Source organism: Papaver somniferum, chromosome 3, assembly GCF_003573695.1.
Source record: "Papaver somniferum cultivar HN1 chromosome 3, ASM357369v1, whole genome shotgun sequence".
Lineage (NCBI taxonomy): Eukaryota > Viridiplantae > Streptophyta > Magnoliopsida > Ranunculales > Papaveraceae > Papaver > Papaver somniferum.
This window is the reverse complement of record NC_039360.1, coordinates 30,688,162-30,704,465: the sequence shown is the minus strand read 5'-3', so window position 1 is coordinate 30,704,465 and position 16,304 is coordinate 30,688,162. Positions and strand designations below refer to the sequence as shown.

Sequence of the window (16,304 nt, the reverse complement as noted above, 5' to 3'; positions counted from 1 at the left end):
AATGGTTTAACAGTTGCCAAATTACTTGTAATTAGTACATACCTACCACGTTATTATATGACAAAACCATTACAAAGTGTTAATTAGATTACATTAGTAAAATTCATATTAGACCTCTAGTAGATTGACATTAAAATATCTTAGTAAAACCATGGTTTATGGTTTATGCAGCCAAGCAGATACATGATAAGCTAACTGATAGAATTAACCATAGACCTATTGGGAATAATCTCCTCAAATGGTAATTTTCAGTATGGCTCCCCTGATAGAATTAAAATATCTTAGTAAAACCATGGTTTTTGGTTTATGCAGCCAAGCAGGTACATGATACTAACTGATAGAATTAGCCACAGACCTATTGGGAATAATCTTCCCAGATGGTAATTTTCAGTATGGCTCCCCCGGAGACATTTCAAAATGTGTCAGTAGCTTCCATTTGACAAATGGAAGAACATTTCCAACTCAATACTAATCTGGTTTAATACGAAAGTGAGAAAAAACAATTAAATACCAAGTACCAACACAGCCTAAACATCAAAAGACACAATATTTGAGTGGAGATAAGCCATAACTTGTTTATGTTGCTGTTAGTGTATCCTTGGGTTGTTTGTTGAACTTGGGCGTTGAGTTCATCCACTCTTCCTATACAAACACTGAAACAAAAAATTTCAAATACCCAAATAGAAAACAAATTAAAAATTAGTATGAAATACAGTAAGCATAATCAAACCCGCTTCATAAAAACCGTTATATTTGCACCAAAAGCAAGGTACTACTTGACTCAAACTCAATGATATCGGCACCAAAGAGTCGAAGATTCACATGACTCGTTAAGTGTGATCACTCCATGAACAGCACCTAAGAGCATAAGCTTCAAGTATTAACACACAACAGAAAGCTTATCAAATTAAGACTCAGTACGTGATCACTCATCTGGTAGCTAGCCTATATATATGGGTAAATACATAAGTTTGCAAAACATAGAATGTAAATGACTAAAATGGGATGGACAGCTAAATAAGAATATGTGCATCAATCTAAAAACAGATAGAGAATAAGAGTACTGGTTTCAACCAAAGACAAATATCATTTGACAATACAGATTGGCTTATTGATTTAGAGAAATAAAAACACCGATAAGCAGAACCAAAAAAGGAAAAGGCTTATGGTTAGGGTTACCAATTAGCAACAAAATCGCACCTGCAAAATAAACCCAACAAACAAATCAACAATTAACACAATGAAGGAAGAAGAAATAGGGAGAAAAGGAAGAGAGATAAGGAGAGGAGAGGAGAGAAAGAGACAAGCGGCCGGGAAAAAAAGATAGGGTTTTCAGGAAAAGCAGTTAGGTATCTGTTAATGGCACTCACAATCCGTGGGAGTAATCATCACCTTATATGTAGCGTGAAAGGAAAATCGCCGAATACATTGGTAACCCTCAAATCCTATTGGTAGGGGACCAGGAGCTTTAGAATTAAGCTTCTGGCCTAACTTTCAATGTGAGGCCAGCAATTATATATATAATTATATATAATAATAATAATAATAACAAAAAGGGTGTTTTTAATCTTTCAGGTTATTATTTTCTCCTAAAATCGCTACGGTAAATGTGACCAGTTTTTTTTATCCTCGCCAATTTGGGGTATACCCATATTAATTGGGGTATAACCAATTTTAAGTGGACTCTTTTTAAGGGCTAAGGGGGAGTCCTAATGGGTAAAGTTACAAAACTATCCTTATCCTTTATAATTCTTATTACCCTTAATCAGTTCATTTTGTTCATTTCATCTCTCTCCTCTTCTTCTTCTCCTCCTCTACCTTACCGGCTCCTCCATCTCCCACCACCGAAACTCGTCGACTCGAAAATTCCGATTAATCTTCAAACATGGACCTCCGCCGCGACCTAGGGATTGTCGTATGAAAGAAGCTAATAGAAAACGCAATGAATATAACTCTGGAATTGCAAAATTAGTTCAACAAAAAGAGAAGAAAAAAACGGTTGAAGAAGAAGAAATCGAAGCCGCTGAAAAAGGAGAAATGACGCGATTGAGAAATAAGGGCCTACTTAAACTCACTGTAGTACTTCAATTTCATGTTTGCATGTCAAATTAGGTCAGAAAAATCGAATTTGTGAAAATTCACAATTATTTAGCTGGCAAGGTGTTTTTCCATGACCTTTCGACTTTTCATATTTAGGGTTAGTCGACAAGCTCTTAGGTTGAAGATCTTGCCAGCAGTTGAATATTTGTAACTGATTTTCACAAGGTCGGCAAGTTATTCAATCTAGGAGCTTGCCGGCGATAGTTTTTTTTTCCGTCTGTGGGTTATAATTTTTTACCTTGACGGCTGTATTTCAAATTTTGTGTCTCCTGGTGCCTTAAATTTATTTGAGTTGTTATAAGACGACAGGTTATTTGAGTAAGACCCTACTGACTATAGTTTAGCCGGCATGTATTTTAGATATAGACCCTTCTGACCATTGTTCCGACGGCTTGATTATTTTGTCGGCCCTGCCGACATTGAATTTTTTCTTAATTGTTCTTGTTCAAGTTGGCAAAGGGAAATAAGAAAATTGTTACTCCTCCTTCAAGACCTCCTCGCTTTAGTGACAAACTCTTGACTGCAACACATCGAGGGGCACTGGTTGATCCGGGAACGCTAAAGATCTGTGAGCATAATGATTCTCAACCACCACCGGAATCAAATGATTCGGATGAAACTCCGGATGGAGACCAATCAATTCCATCTGTAGAAGAGATGATGATGTTGAAAGAACTCTGGATGCTGGAGGAGGTAACAATGATGATGATGATGGTGATCAAGATATGCTACCTGTTGGAGAAGGTAATGATTGATGATGATGATGATGATAAACATAAGGATGGAGAAGATGAAATTGTTGAAAAAGAAGAAGAAGAGATAAGGTGGAGATCAAACTCAAGCTAATGATCAACAAACCCAAGATGCAACTACAACTAAAACCGGAAAGAAGAGGGTTCTCATTAAACCAGTTGATTCCCACATGCCTCCCTCTCACTTGAAGGTTAAACTGAAACCAGGTGGCCTTTAAAAAGGGCCCCAGAAGATGGTGGAGATGTTCTTTTGGATACAAAGACTCATGGGCATGTGAAATCCAAAATATTGTCATAGGTAATCTCAATCCATCTTTGTTTTTTATTTAAGTGTATCTATCTTAAATTTTCTTCAAGTGTTTGTATTTCTTTTCATTTTGTGTTTTTGGTATTTAGGATCACAAGCATGCCATCCGTCTCTTGAGGCGCCAAGCTTCATGCTCAGTGATTAAGAAATGGCCACTTGACAAGGAATGTGACGAGGTGCAAGCGATTGTCAAGAACTCCGGGTTGTGGCCTGCGGTGGAGATTTCGATTGTTGAGTATGATAGAGCTACCGTATCCACATTCTGTGAGAGGTTTTGGAGAGACTGATACAATGTTACTCCCGTTCGGTGAGATGACGATAACTCCCGATGATGCTCATCAAATTTTAGGCCTCGAGGTTGAGGGAAAATCAATCAGTGATGGCTACGATGATGACATCGATTGGTACAAAATCTTCGAATGACCAAAGATTTGTTCGGTTGGAATCAGGTTCAAACGGAGTCTATGCTTGTGATGAAGGATGGTTATCTAAGAAAGAAGTTTAATTTGAAGAAGTGAGGGACACATTCTCTGGAACCAAGAAAACCTATGATAAAGAAGGAAGGGTGGACTTGGTGCGAATCAACGCTACCACGTCAGCTTATTTGCTATATGTCTTGGGCAAACGTATCTTCCCCGATATTTCCGGAAGCTTGGTCGACTGCAAGTATATTCAACTATTGCATCATCCCTTATATCAGATGCATGAGTATTTTTGGGGTACTGCGGTGGTCGCCTTCTTGAAAATGAGTTTACAAAGGCTTGAAGGGCACTCACTATGCAAGTTAAAAGGAATCTATGTCTCTTCCAGGTAATTTTATGTCTAAATCATTTATATTTGCAAAATGCTCGTAGTGTAAGATTCTTACTAAACTTTGTATTTGCATAGGTTTGGATATATGAGCACTTCCATACTTCAGTGAAAGCCAACCCCTACATCAAAGTGAATGAGAAGCTTGTGATTGATAAGCCAACAAAGATACAGTTTTAAGGGTGCTCAAGATAAGGATATGCCGCAACTTCTTATCAACGTTCGAATCGCCTTGGACAAATTGACTGCGGATGAGGTAATATTTGATCTGTATCGAGTTGCTAGAAAGGAAGGTTTAATCCAAAGGAGAGATGATGTGCATTCTACTACGGTCCCTTGTTGTACCACCATGGATTTCAATGTACGATCCACATCGGATAATCCGGAAAGTGGGTTACGTTCAAGAAGAACCCCATCCCGGTGATAAACCTCACTTTAAAGTGGTAAGGGAATCGTGCACCACGTCCTTAGAAAGTATTGGCGTCCATTACGCTTCAGCACCAACTACATCTCATTGGAAGGAAACACAAAAGCATAAAATCGATACGAGTCTTTTGGACGAGGTGACCAAAGTTCATGAAGATCATGAGAATTACATGCCGTGGTACTTGGGTTGGGCTCGTCCTACTGTGATTAGGGAACAGACTGCTGAACAAGTGGCTCGTAAGAGGAAGATGACAGGGAAATACCCAGCAACAAGTCTTAAGTACTTTGTAAGTATTTTAGAGTTGCTCTTAATGTTTAAAGATTACATTATCGAATCATTCTATTAATTATTTGTTGTTTAATTGAAAATAGAAGGAGCATTTGAAGACCCTTGTGAAGGTGATGTGTTGCGCGAGAGAAAGAGGAGAGCATTTGTCGATTGAAGAGCAAACCAAGCACATTGACCATGCTAGAAATGGTGACAATGAGGATGCCATCGAATTGTTCCAGCAAGATAATGCTGAAGTAAAGAGGGCAGCACAAGCCAGGAGGGAAGCACAATCCAAGATGAATGCTGACAAAAAAGAGGGCTCGTTCCCATGGTGGTGGTGGTGGTAGTGGTCGTGGTCGTGAAAATGCTAAACGGGGCCGTGGTCGTGGTCGTGAATGAATGCATTCCTAGTTTATTTCTTTATGTTGTGGTAGACAAATGTTAAGGTTAATGGTTGGACAAATGTTTTATTAAGGTTTATGTGACATGTTTTCGTATTTTGGACAAAAAATGTTGGATTCTAGTTGTTGAATGAATGGTTTGTTTAGCTAAGTAAAGTTTCAATCATTTTGCCAGCATGCTTTTGTTAAGTTACATTGCCGACTAAACCAGGGCCGGCAAGGTTGTGAACTGTCAGATTGCGGTCCTGACAACAGAAATGGTGTAGTTAACAGTGTCGGTAAGGAAAGAAAATTAATAGATCTCTGAAGGTACAACAACCGGAAAGGTTCTTTTTCGGTCTTCCTTAAACTCATTATAATCATCACCTTCCTTAGGCTCTTTTGCAGCTCTTCTAAACTCACATTGTGCCTTTGTATCGCTCCATCCTACACTTTTCGACCAACTTTTCAAGAAGTTCATAACTCATCGAGGGATCGTAGCCATCTCGAACACTTCTTCCCGTAATTGGTAGGGCTGTGATTCTAAAACAATCATCCGGAGTTATTGTCGTCTTGCCAAACGGTATATGAAAGGTATCCGTCTCTGGATAAGCCCTCTCGGCAAATGCAGAAACAGTGACATCATCAAATTTTTGGTGCGCATGTTGTATCCCGTTCCATAGTATACAATCAAATATCGCCAACCGGACCTCATCACACTCATTCTCTATATTCCATATCTTGTTCTTTTGACGTTTCAAGACACGAACAACATTATATGATCCTACAAAAACAACATCATATCTTATATACTAATATATAGAAAAATATATGTCAAAATATAATAAAATGACTGAAAAATCTTGATGGTTAAGATTCAATACCTTTGTCGCAAAGATCTTGGTAGCCCATGAGTTTTTGTAGCTAAGCAATAGCTCCCCTCCATCTCTTGGAGTACCATGAGTTGGGTTCTTTAGCGACAAACACAAATCGTCATCAGGAATGTATGCATATCTAGCACAAGGCTTTTTAGGCGTCTTTCTAGGGTTTTTTTGAACTATTTCTACTTGTTCCTCTTCCTCTTCATCCTCTTCCTCCTCTGACTCGTCATCTTCATTATCTCCATCCTTATCTCCATCTTCCTCATCTTTTTCACCGTCATCATTGTCACCCTCATTTCCTCCTTCTTCAGATGGTTCACCTTCTCCACCTTGATTATGTTCTTGACTTCCCATCTCTTCTATGATCTCTTCATTAACTTGTTGGATTACGTTGTCAAAATTATCTCTATTGACACCATTGGATGATAACACCCGATAATGACCCACCTCCAAACTTGGCATTTTGGGTTCCAAGCTTATCGGAACCTAAGTGTACTTTGCCTCGAGGCGTGGGAGTTCTCATATCTTCCACTAATCCTTGGTTGAATTTTTTTCCTTTGCCACTAATCAAGGAAACAAAAGATATTAGCTAACATGTGGGTTCCAGAGAAAACTTCGGTTAGTAAAGTAATTTTACGAACAAACCAAACTCCACATTTATGCAATTAGTTAGGAGTTCGGTTTGTCAATATTTTTTGCGAACCAACCGAACAGAGTGGGCAAAGTTCGGTTAAATCATAACTCAACATACAGGGAAAAATAACACAGTTCGGTTACACTGGATTTTTTTGTAATATGGGTAAAGTTCGATTACTTTGTAGTTTTAAAAATTGTTTGCGAATCAACCGAACAGAGATGGACAAGTTCGGTTACACGAGAACTCAACACAAGGGGGAAATAGCACAGTTCGGTTACCTTGGATTTTTTTTTATTTTTCTTTAATATGGGTAGAGTTCGGTAACTACGTAGTTTTAAAAAAAAATTGCGAACCAACCGAACATAATGGACGAAGTTCGGTTGTATCATAACTCAACATAGTGTGCAAACAAGCAGAGTTCGGTTACAAATTTTCAACAAAATTTTGAGTAATAAAGGTGAAGTTCGGTTGCAAAACAGTTTTAACATTTTTTGCGAAACAACCGAACTACGAGTTCGGTAAGCTATATCTAAATTTCATGAAACCGAACTATTCTTCGTGTTCTTCATATCAGGAAGTTCGGTTTGGAAAACTAGGTTTTTTTTGAAACTCGTTTTAACCGAACAACACACTGTAACTTCCATTTGAACCCTATTTTGATGATTTCTATACAATTAAACCAATCAAAATCAAATTAAAAGTAATGGGTTTACATAAAAATATGCGGATCTTTGCCATGGCAGTTTCAGGGTTCTTCGGGCGTCTATTGTAGCCGATTATGACTTCATTTTCCGGTTCCACTTCTTTATGAATCTCAAAATCACTTGGCTGATTGCTAGATGTCCTAACGGGGGACCTGTTCCTGGGAGTCGGTTGGTTTTCTTTCGAAGAACCATTCTTATACTCGATTGATTAATCGACGATGAAAATTTTATGAATCAACGATTAATCGATGAAGACAATGTTGAAAGGAAGAAGAACAAGAAGAGAGAGAAGAATTTTTTTTTCTTTGTGCGGGGTAGGGTAGTCTGATTTGTGTGTTTTTGTTAATAGATTAGATTAGGTTTTTATATTTTGGTAGTTATTAGTTTAGTTATAATCTTAATTGGAGTTAGGGGGTAAAATAGTAATGTCTACACTTTAGGACATCCCATATAAGTATAGGATAGATGTCCTTATAAAACAATAGTCCCCTAAAAAAAGGCCGGTGCCCAAAAAATCGTTCTAATATTATGGTTAAATAACAAAATAGCTGATATTTGTTTCTTTCCAGGGGGTTCCATAAGCCCAGCGGCAGTAGAAGCCATAGCTATTGAACGAGCAATGAAATGGACACAAAATTAAACTTTTCTTCTATCAAGATCAGAGCTGACTGCAAAGTTGTTGTACCAAGTATGTACACAGGGACTTGAATGGGGAAGCTGACAAGTTAGCTAAGTGGAGTCGTGGAAAAAAAAACGTTTTTTTGTTCCTGATGACCTAGATTTACAAGGTGTTAGTCCTCAAGGGAGTTGGGTGTAGTTGGGGCTTTTTCCCGTTAGTCGTGGGGAAGTTCGAAGGAGTCTCTCAAAATCCCCGTTAGTCGTGGGAGAGTTTAGAAGAGTCTCCCAAACTCCCCCGTTGGTCGTGGGGGAGTTTGAAAGAAGCTCTAAAACTCCCTATTAGTGTTGCTGGTAAAAACTAGAATGTAGGGAGTTGGGTTTTCTGGAGGAGTTCTGGGGAGTTCTAGGGAGTTTATAGTATATTTTGCCTCACTCCAAATCTCTCAAAAAAGTAGAGATTTTGGGAGTCTCTCAAACTCCCTACACTAAAAACACCAAACTCCCTATACTCTCTTACACTCCCTCAAAATCCCCAACATCCAAAATACATTAAACACCTAACCCACGTTAATATGCTGAAATGTAGTCTTGGATGGTATTGTAAAGGGTCAAAATATTATGTTGTATAACGGTTAATCTTTAATAAAATTCCTGTTTATTAAAAAAAAAATACAGGATAACTTCGTTGATACCTTGTCAAAAGATAGAGGGAACTAATGAAACAAACAAAAAAGAACTCTAAATAGTAGTGCTACTCCAACAACCAGCTGCATATGTTTGGTTTATACTGCGGTCGTTGAAATCATCCTCAATCAAAACTTAAAAATGTATACTCATTACCAAGACTATATAAAACGATTAATTTGACAGAGACTATAAATCGAACGATTAATTAATCGTTTAAAGACAAACTACGAGACAGTTTACATGCTTTGGCACCTGTACTCTTCTCTCAACACAGCAATGGAGTCAAAAAACAGAACGCGTTCAAAGCCACAAAACAGAGAGAATGAAGTCAAAAAACAATTTCAAAGCCACATAACAGAACTGCTTCACATAGAGTAAGAAAAGGCAATGAAAGGCATGCCATATCGCCTATATGAATAGGCATAAAACCTATATTGGAAGAGTACTTATTCTTTATTTTCCTTATATGATGTGATGATTGTTTCTGTCTGGTAATCGAATACCTTCGCATTTTAGTTTACCATTAGCCATTCTAAGAAATAAAATAAAGCATTAGCCATTGATATGTTAAGAATATATACAGAAATGAAGAGACTGATCAACTCATAAGAGTTCTCCAGCATACCTCTTCCACATACGAGATTAGTAATAACCTAGTCAGGCAAGGATCAAGATCCGAATATGAAATCCTAATGGTTTCTGAAGCAACTTCTGTCACAGCCATTATCCACACACCTCACTAATCAATGACAGAAAGAAAGGCCTTTAAAACATATCTATCCGTCGCAGAAGGAAATAGGGTTCTGCCAAAACCTGGATGTAGCTTCTTCTCGTCAGAGGTTATCACATAAATGAAAGCAGCTGCTATACTCAAATAGGGCTTCTCCTGCAAGACAAGAGATTTTTACTGTTTCTAGAACAAGATCCAGAGCACAGTTATATGACAGAAATTTATGGTGATGATGGAGCATTGAGTATAGTTGGTCCTTAAGTAGCGGAAGTTAGAAACAAAGCGATGTAGCCGACGTGTGTACAATATCAGATCAGCTTTGTATAGCTAAGGATTAGAGCAGCAAAACACAAACTATTTTAAAAACAGAAAAAACTGAAAAATCCTACAAGCGAACCCAACACCACAAGAAAGAGTGCAATATAGAATTTCAGAACTTTTCAACTCGACAATGAACCCAAGGATCTAAAGTGCACCATTTGATTTCATTTTTATATATTCCAACAAGCACTCTGAAACTTAACCATTGATATGAAGAAAAAAAAAGTAAAAATTAAATAACTGAAACAAACAAATAATTAGTTGTGGAATCGGCTACTCAGTTAATGGTACTCGATGGCTATTTTTGGTGAAAAAAAACAGTTGAAAGATGATCAACCCAGTTTTTGTCTATCAAATGATGTTCAGCTCTTTGCTGAAAATATAAAATGATGTTTGGGTTCAACACCAAAGGTGCTTATATTATACATTCGCAATAGTCATACAATTTTTACCAAATAAGTTAAGATATTAAACTGTTCAGGCGTGCGAACAAAATATCATTAATGTTTGCCTTCCTCTAAGACACAATCCATGTAACTTGGATGAAAGCTCTAATTGGTTTTCTAAGTGTAATTCCATATATAGTCCAGGACCTAAGATAATTCTCAATCATCAAGAAGCAGAAGAAAATAACACAGCTAGTCAACAAAGTTATTTCAGGCAGAATATCAACACATTAAGTAGAGCAATTCAACTGGCGACCTCTGGCATCAAGAGACATTAAATAATTCAAGATCTAATATGGTCCTACAAATTTAGAGAGCAAGCAGCAACCAAACAGCAGGATGCGAAAAGTGCATAAGGTACTACATTAGTAGCAAGAGTTCTGAATTAATGAACCGACCTAGACTCTCCTTCTTTCCCCAAATATCAGCAGCATATGTTTGTTCCATGGAGCGATCATTGAAATCATCTTCGTAGAGTTCTTTCAATTCACTTAAAGTTGCTACCCGCTCATCGATGTTTCCCGTCATTCTTTGGTCTAGAGGTGTCCTCCTCAAAGCTTCAAGGTCTTCTTCAGGTGTAATCACAAAAACTTCAAAAAAATACTTATTATTAGTAAGGGAAAATTAACTTATTAAGATGATTATAAAATGATTAATTTGTTTGTTTTTACTTACTCGTAAAGTTTCCTCCGGTTTTACAGTCATATCTAGCCGCTTTGAGGTACGCCTTTTGCATGATAACGATTGTGTTATCAACTGAATTACATTTTCCGATATTTTCTTTCAAAAAGACTTCGGCATATGAACCACCAGATCCACTATAACAGCACTTAGATTCTCTTATAGCCCCTAACTTCGTAGCAGACCACAAATGAGGGATTAGTTTATCTCCACCTATGTCTTCGTACCCTGCCAATGTCAGAAAAGCATGACGTTTTTTCCCCTGAATCTTTAGCCACATCTGATCGAACTCATTTCCCTCCGCCAACATATCAGAATAAAAACTCTTCAACATATGAGCACATTTCCTAACTGATGGTCTGCTCTGATTAGCATTGATCTTACCCCACACCTCACGATCTATATGCTGGTGTACCTTTTCTGTGAATTTGTAGTCACCTGCCATTCCACACAGCATATCATATCCGATGACTTTAAGTTTGATGTCACCTTCTGCAAAATCAATCTTAGATTCAAATGCGTGTAAAACTTATGTCTGCTGATAGGAGGATATGTAATATCATAATGAAACTTTTGGTGTTCTTTTCTAGGAGGTGAGTGAATGAAGTTTGTGATAAAATTTCTCATGTACACACAAGTAGTGGACAAAGTACGAGACAGTTTACCTGCTTGTTACCTGCACTTCTTTCTCAACACAATAAAAGACGAAAGTATTCTATCCTCTCAATAAGAACTCTTACCGACAGACTGAGCTTAAGTTAACCAAAGTGAAAGAATGAAGTCAAAAAAACAACTTCAAAGATACAAACATAATTGTTGCACATAGTAAAAAAAGAAGGCAATACAAGGCATGTCATATGGACTATGGCCTATGAATACCTGAATAGACAAAACTTCTAAGATTTACTTCTCTTTTTGGTTATCTACTACCTTTGACGTTTGACTCCTTTCCTGAAATTTGTGGTCCCTTTCTAGAAAAATGGTCAATTGAAACTTTCAAAGCCATGTCAAAAAAGTCGTAGATGATCTTTTAACAGATGAAAGGAACACTAAACAGCTCATGTATTGTTGTAAATTAAATCACTATTGCACTGAATAATTAATTAAAAGGGAGTAGTAGGACTACATTTTCAATTGTTTGGTTTTAATTTAGAAGAATTGTCATCGTTTATTAGCTTTACACGATATATAAGAGACGAGAACTTAACTATTATTAATAACTACGCGATGCTAGTGATAATCGAGTTCTTACGAAATAATATTTATGTTGATAAAGTTAAAGCTTGGATGGGAATATAGGCATGACCTACGATGGCTAAACCTTTAACCCGTTCATCATTCTACAAAAACATAGAAATGGCAAGCATAATACTTCTCATTTTATCCCTCAAAGTAACATACAAAATTTATTCACTTAAAGAACAAAGAGGACCAAATTAACTCATTGCCAGCAAAACTAAATAGTTAATAAACTTGAGACTTGGGAATTCAGCAAATCTAAATAGTTAAAGTATTGCAGTGTGTGCATACCAAATAAGTTAGAAGTCGTTACCTTTGCGAAATTTTGAACCTGTTAACAGGCCATCCGTTCCTATCAAAATTCCACGATCTATGTCATCTACGACCACACCCATTACGGTTGTACCATGGATCCTAGATAGACGAACGCAAAAAGTTATTCACACTACTATCTCGGAGTACAATTACAAGTTACATACGACCCTAAAAAGGGGTTATTAAAACCATTAATTTAAATATCTAAGAAAGTATCATTTCTACATGGTCAGCATACACAAATAACCTATCAGAAATAAGATCATCCAAGAAATGGTACATACCTCGTGCTAGTTTCAGCAGAAAAATACATCTTCACCCAAAAAGACATATACTTAGAGAATTAGAAGCCTGAATTTCATCAGTGAAAGAGCACACATAAAAATTGAAACACTTAAGGAAATTTACCTTTGGAATATCTTCTGAATACTCCATTTCATCGGGTATCTCATCATCATCATCATTGCCCTTATTTCCATCCTTGGCATCAGCATTCTGAGCATGTGACAGAGCTTCTCTCACATGCAACCTCCACCTATTTATTTGGAAACAACCACAAAAAAAATAAGAGATAATAAAGCTATATCAAGAATACCTCTATATTTGATAGAGATATGCTTATGCACGAAAGAGAGTTCAGTTTTATACTTCATCAGATGCATAAAACGTCGCTTGTTCAAAACCCGAAGATCTTTGCATATCCTCTTGATCTGAAAAGAAAAATGAAACAGAATGAGATGAAATGGCACAAAAAACACCTTATCACTATAGTGAAAATTGACATAACATTATGGACCAGATAATTAGCATACACAGCATCTTTTACAGGAAATGAAATATCACATCAGACACCCATACAGCTTTCAAATTCGGAATATCCAGCTCAAGACTGAGGTGATTTAAAAAATCAAAAAAACAGTACCCTTTTGGTAGTTAAACTATGATCCTTTAAAGATAAGCAATCATCATCAGCGAAGGAGAGTGAGCATGCTTTTTCAAGGACTTCAAGTGGAGTCTCGGACCACACAAAATCTGAAGCCAAAACAACCACTTTTTCTTCTTCTTCTTCTTCTTCTTTAATAGAGAACAAATTCCTGGTAACGAGTAGACGGGGATTAATCTTTTCTGGGGCTTTATAATTTAAAGCCACAATGTAGGTTTTTGTAGATGTGGAAGTCGGTTTCGTCACGACGACTCTGCAAAATAACTGTCAGCAGAGAAGTGTAAAAATCAGATATATCCATCACGTAAAGAAGGCAAAACTACAATACTAATAATAACAATATAAGGTAAACTACAATACTAATAATAACAATATAAGGTAAGGAGAAGGAAACAGAAGCCTAACCTGCTCAAGACAGTAGAGCATGGGATTGTAATCTTCTGCTCCGTCGAACATCTATCATTCAGGACATGAAAACAAAGTAATCAATACTCATCATACATATATAGAAAATAGCAATTCAACAAGAAACCCATACATAAATAGAAAATAGCAATACTTTTAGTATTATCAAAACAGCTTAATTACATAGCTCTAAAAGTAACCAGCATCATCAACATCCTAATTAATACAAGATTGTTTGTTTGACACTAATGATGATACAGAACAGAAAAACATACCACACAATCTTCCTTGTGACATTAATTCATAAACTGATCACTCTTAACATAAAAAAAATTCAGGTGTTGTATTGGAAAAAAGAAACTCATATTTACCTTGGTGACAAAAGTTCCATCGGGTGATAAAAATTTAGTAGCGAGTTTAATTGATTTAGTAAGCAAAGATGCCTGATCCCAAGTAGTAGCGCAAGAATCAGAAGATAATCCACCACGCATTACGACATCAAAACCAGTAAAACCATTTTCAGTCATATGTTTCTCAATAGTATCTCTGCACTCACGAGTAGCGATATCTTCTTGTATTGAAATTGCGCCTAGAATAGGTGTAACCGGATGGAGATCAACACCAAGAACAAAACCTCCTTTTGAAATTCTAGCAACAGCAAGTTGCATCCAACCACTGCCAGCACATAGGTCTAATACAGATTTAGTATCTTTACCTAGAAAACGGAATTCAGAATTTAAACTATTCAACGTCACTGCAGCTCTAACTTTTGCCTGAATCGATTCATCTCGTCCTCGTTTACCCATTTCTCTCTTCTCTGTGCCGTCTAGGGTTTCTATTCTGAAAACCGATTGAAATTGGTTTGTTCCAACTTATTATATCTATACGACCCGTGAAATCACGAAGTTACCCTCACTACAATCAGCCTGTCTTTCTTGTAGTAGTCCCGTGGTATATATCGTGTAATAATTCTAAATAATTCTTACTAGTGTTGAGCCCGTGCGTTGCACGGGTTTAAGTCTGTCATACCGAATTTGTTACTATGATATAAATGCATAAGTTAAGTAATTCAATGTTTTTTTATATTCGGGGATTTTGCTTAAATTTTGTAATTTTTTCCCAGTTCTGAAATTGTACTAATCATCTTCAGTTACCAATTGACAAATATTTTCTCTTCTATCAGTTTCATCAAGATATGATTAGATTTTCGTAATAAAAAAAAAGAAAATTATTACTTTTTTTTACAGATTCAACTTGGTTTGGAGAGATTATCAGTTTGGAATCTAATTAATGTTTTTATCGATTTCTAATCCAAGGAAAAAATGCAACAGTAACAAATTAAAAGTTGTTATCATAAAAATTATAAAATAGTTAAATCGTCATCACTCCCATCACCTTCGTTTTTACCATTGATATGGTCGATAAATATCGGAATTTCGCCATCACTATCTTCAACCAACGTGGCGTTTTGTCATCAGTCTTCTCTCCCTCGTCTTCTTTTTAACTTATGCCGAAAAATGTTAGCATTTCTTCGTTGCTCCTTTGATCCTCTCCCATGTGACTGCCAGCAGGTGTCTTTCCCTGCATCACATATATTTTTTGTTCTGCAATGGGTAAATTGAGAGTGTAACCGTTACACAGATCAACTAAAAAAAACTAATCACATCGAGCACTATATTTATGTAAAGCTTCCCAGATTCATTAGCCTGAATAGTCAACAGCTCCAAGTAAATTACAATTAAGGATCAATGGGAAGAATACATTACGTACAACATTATTAAGTGTCGGTACCATATATCTCACCCACACAATTTGCCAACAACAAAGTATGAATCCCAATGCCATTTAACATTTCACATTCTATGAACTGTAGCAAAATTACTACGGACGATACTGAAGATTACGTGTACTTCTGTAAATATGTTCGCAGCGATGAACTTCTCTAAATAAGAATTAGAATTAGAATTTAAGTGCATATATATACAATTACGTGTACCAATAATGATGCTCAAACTTTCGATGTTGAATAAGTGACGTCAGTGAATATGTACTCATATCCTCTTCTAATTCATTCAGCTTACCCTTCATCACCATCAATCAACATCCAGTTCATTCAGCTTACCCTTAATCACCATCCAGTTCATTCAGCTTACCCTTAACCACCATCAATCAACATCACAGTTAACATGGGACCTTATAGCTGAAGGTCAGAAGAAGGGTAAACTGAGTGAACTGAAACAGAGAGATGAGATTTCTCTTTATTGGAGATGTGCTGGCAAGCTACAAACAAAACACTAAAAAAGAAAATTAATGGGTTATCTTTCGCCCGGTGCCTTGACCATTCTCATTTTTTCTGGGAAATTAATCAAAAAAAGAAAAAGATGCTGCGGAGCAATAACAGATCAAATGCTGATGCTCCACCACCAAAGCAATTCGAACATTAGATTGTGGATATGAGTTGAAGATTTAGGTCCCCGTCAATATAATTCAAACATTAGTACAATATAGTCGGGATTTCATCATCAACTTGATTAATTAGGAAAACATTATTCTCAAAACCTCAGATGTACAAACCGTTATTATAAGAGGGGGAGAGAGCGTAACCAACATTATCACAGGGGATGGTTCAGTTGTTGCGGTATGGCCCAATT

General features: G+C 36.7%; 1 protein-coding gene across 2 annotated transcripts; it reads right to left on the bottom strand.

Annotated features, from left to right (window-relative positions):
* Positions 1–10,162: 10,162 nt before the first annotated feature.
* On the bottom strand, positions 10,163–14,496 carry LOC113355722 (adoMet-dependent rRNA methyltransferase spb1-like). Of its 2 annotated transcripts, none has more exons than XM_026598649.1 (9): positions 14,025–14,496; positions 13,654–13,704; positions 13,228–13,512; positions 12,954–13,015; positions 12,714–12,840; positions 12,590–12,618; positions 12,304–12,404; positions 10,746–11,243; positions 10,163–10,660 (listed from the first exon to the last, which is right to left on the bottom strand). In XM_026598649.1, exons 1-9 carry the CDS (start codon positions 14,457–14,459, stop codon positions 10,431–10,433), a joined length of 1,818 nt encoding a protein of 605 aa, XP_026454434.1. In that variant the 5' UTR covers positions 14,460–14,496; the 3' UTR covers positions 10,163–10,430. The 2 variants fall into 2 exon arrangements, with proteins under 2 accessions (XP_026454434.1, XP_026454435.1); XM_026598650.1 differs by having other exon boundaries at positions 10,180–10,660; positions 10,746–11,189.
* Between the last annotated feature and the right edge of the window lie 1,808 nt (positions 14,497–16,304).

Coding starts and splice junctions, on each gene's coding strand:
- LOC113355722 (XM_026598649.1), bottom strand. CDS start 14,459: ATGGGTAAACGAGGACGAGATGAATCGATTCAGGCAAAAGTTAGAGCT. Junction 13,016..13,227: donor ATAGTTTAACTACCAAAAGG/GTACTGTTTTTT, acceptor TTTTCTTTTCAG/ATCAAGAGGATATGCAAAGA. Junction 11,244..12,303: donor AGGTTCAAAATTTCGCAAAG/GTAACGACTTCT, acceptor TTGATTTTGCAG/AAGGTGACATCAAACTTAAA.